The sequence below is a fragment of the Trypanosoma theileri genome (genome assembly GCF_002087225.1).
Source record: "Trypanosoma theileri isolate Edinburgh chromosome Unknown TM35_Tth_83_V1, whole genome shotgun sequence".
In the NCBI taxonomy this organism is placed as follows: Eukaryota; Euglenozoa; class Kinetoplastea; order Trypanosomatida; family Trypanosomatidae; genus Trypanosoma; species Trypanosoma theileri.
The window spans coordinates 7,644-8,604 of NW_021639925.1; the positions used below are offsets into that span (position 1 = coordinate 7,644).

The following is a 961-nucleotide window of genomic DNA, read 5'->3' on the forward strand; positions in this document are numbered from 1 at the left end:
CCAATGGATCGATGGACCAGGGTGGTGCTAACACCGCACTAGCAGACGGGGGGAACGCACAGCAGTTCGATCCAAACGTCGATACCATCAGGGTTAAAATTGAGGAGGCAAAAAGGGTGGCAGCACAGGAAATAGAAGAGGAGAGGAAGGCCAAAAAAGAAGAGGAGCGGAGGGCCACAGAGGAACGTGAGAGGTTGGAAAAGGAAAAAAAGGAGAGAGAGGCTAAAGAAGAGGAAGAAAGACCGGAGAAAAGGAAAAAGGAGGAGCAGGCGCGAAAGGCTGAGGAGGAAGAACGGTCTAGAAAAGCCAAGGAGGAAGACGAGGCGAAAAAGGTTAGAGAAGAGCAGGATAAACGGGAGTTGGAGAGAAAGGTCAAGGAACAGCAAGACAAAATAAAGATGGACATCAGCAGCGCTCCTGTGTTGGTGAATGTACCCCTACTTCTTTTGTTATGTTTGTTGGGTTGCACTCTCGTGTGCTAATCGGTGTTCCCATGACACAGCTGCACAGTTAACCTTTGTTTGAGTGGATATGAATGCATTGTAAGGGCACTGTTCTTTTTGGTTGGATATTAGTTTTTTTTTCAGTTCGATAAATCTCTTGTTTGCATGTTTTACTGAACAAATCTATTGGACTCCCTATGACACTCAACACATGACAAACCATTACTTTGTGAGGGGAGTGTCCTCTTTGTTTGTTCGCATTATTATCTGGGTTCTGCTTTGCCGCCATTTACTGTGTCCACCTAGTGATGTGTGTGTGTTCCGTGATATTAATAACTATTACTTTTACCCATGGGAATGAGATACAATCCCGATGTGTTGTAATTGCTGTGACTGAAATGTGAAGAATGGCAGGAAGTTCAAGACACACAAACACACACACCACCAACCCTCCTTCTCTTTGTGTGTGTGTGTGGACTGTCATCATGTGTGCATCATTCCCACTGCTCGCCCTGTAC

At 45.6% G+C, this 961-nt stretch overlaps 1 protein-coding gene across 1 annotated transcript; it reads left to right on the plus strand.

Moving 5' to 3' along the window:
* Positions 1-2: 2 nt before the first annotated feature.
* Positions 3-482, plus strand: TM35_000831010 (uncharacterized protein; the record flags this gene model as incomplete). Its single annotated transcript, XM_029031400.1, has 1 exon — positions 3-482. A coding segment is annotated over one exon (480 nt), but the record flags the coding sequence as incomplete, so codon positions are not given.
* Between the last annotated feature and the right edge of the window lie 479 nt (positions 483-961).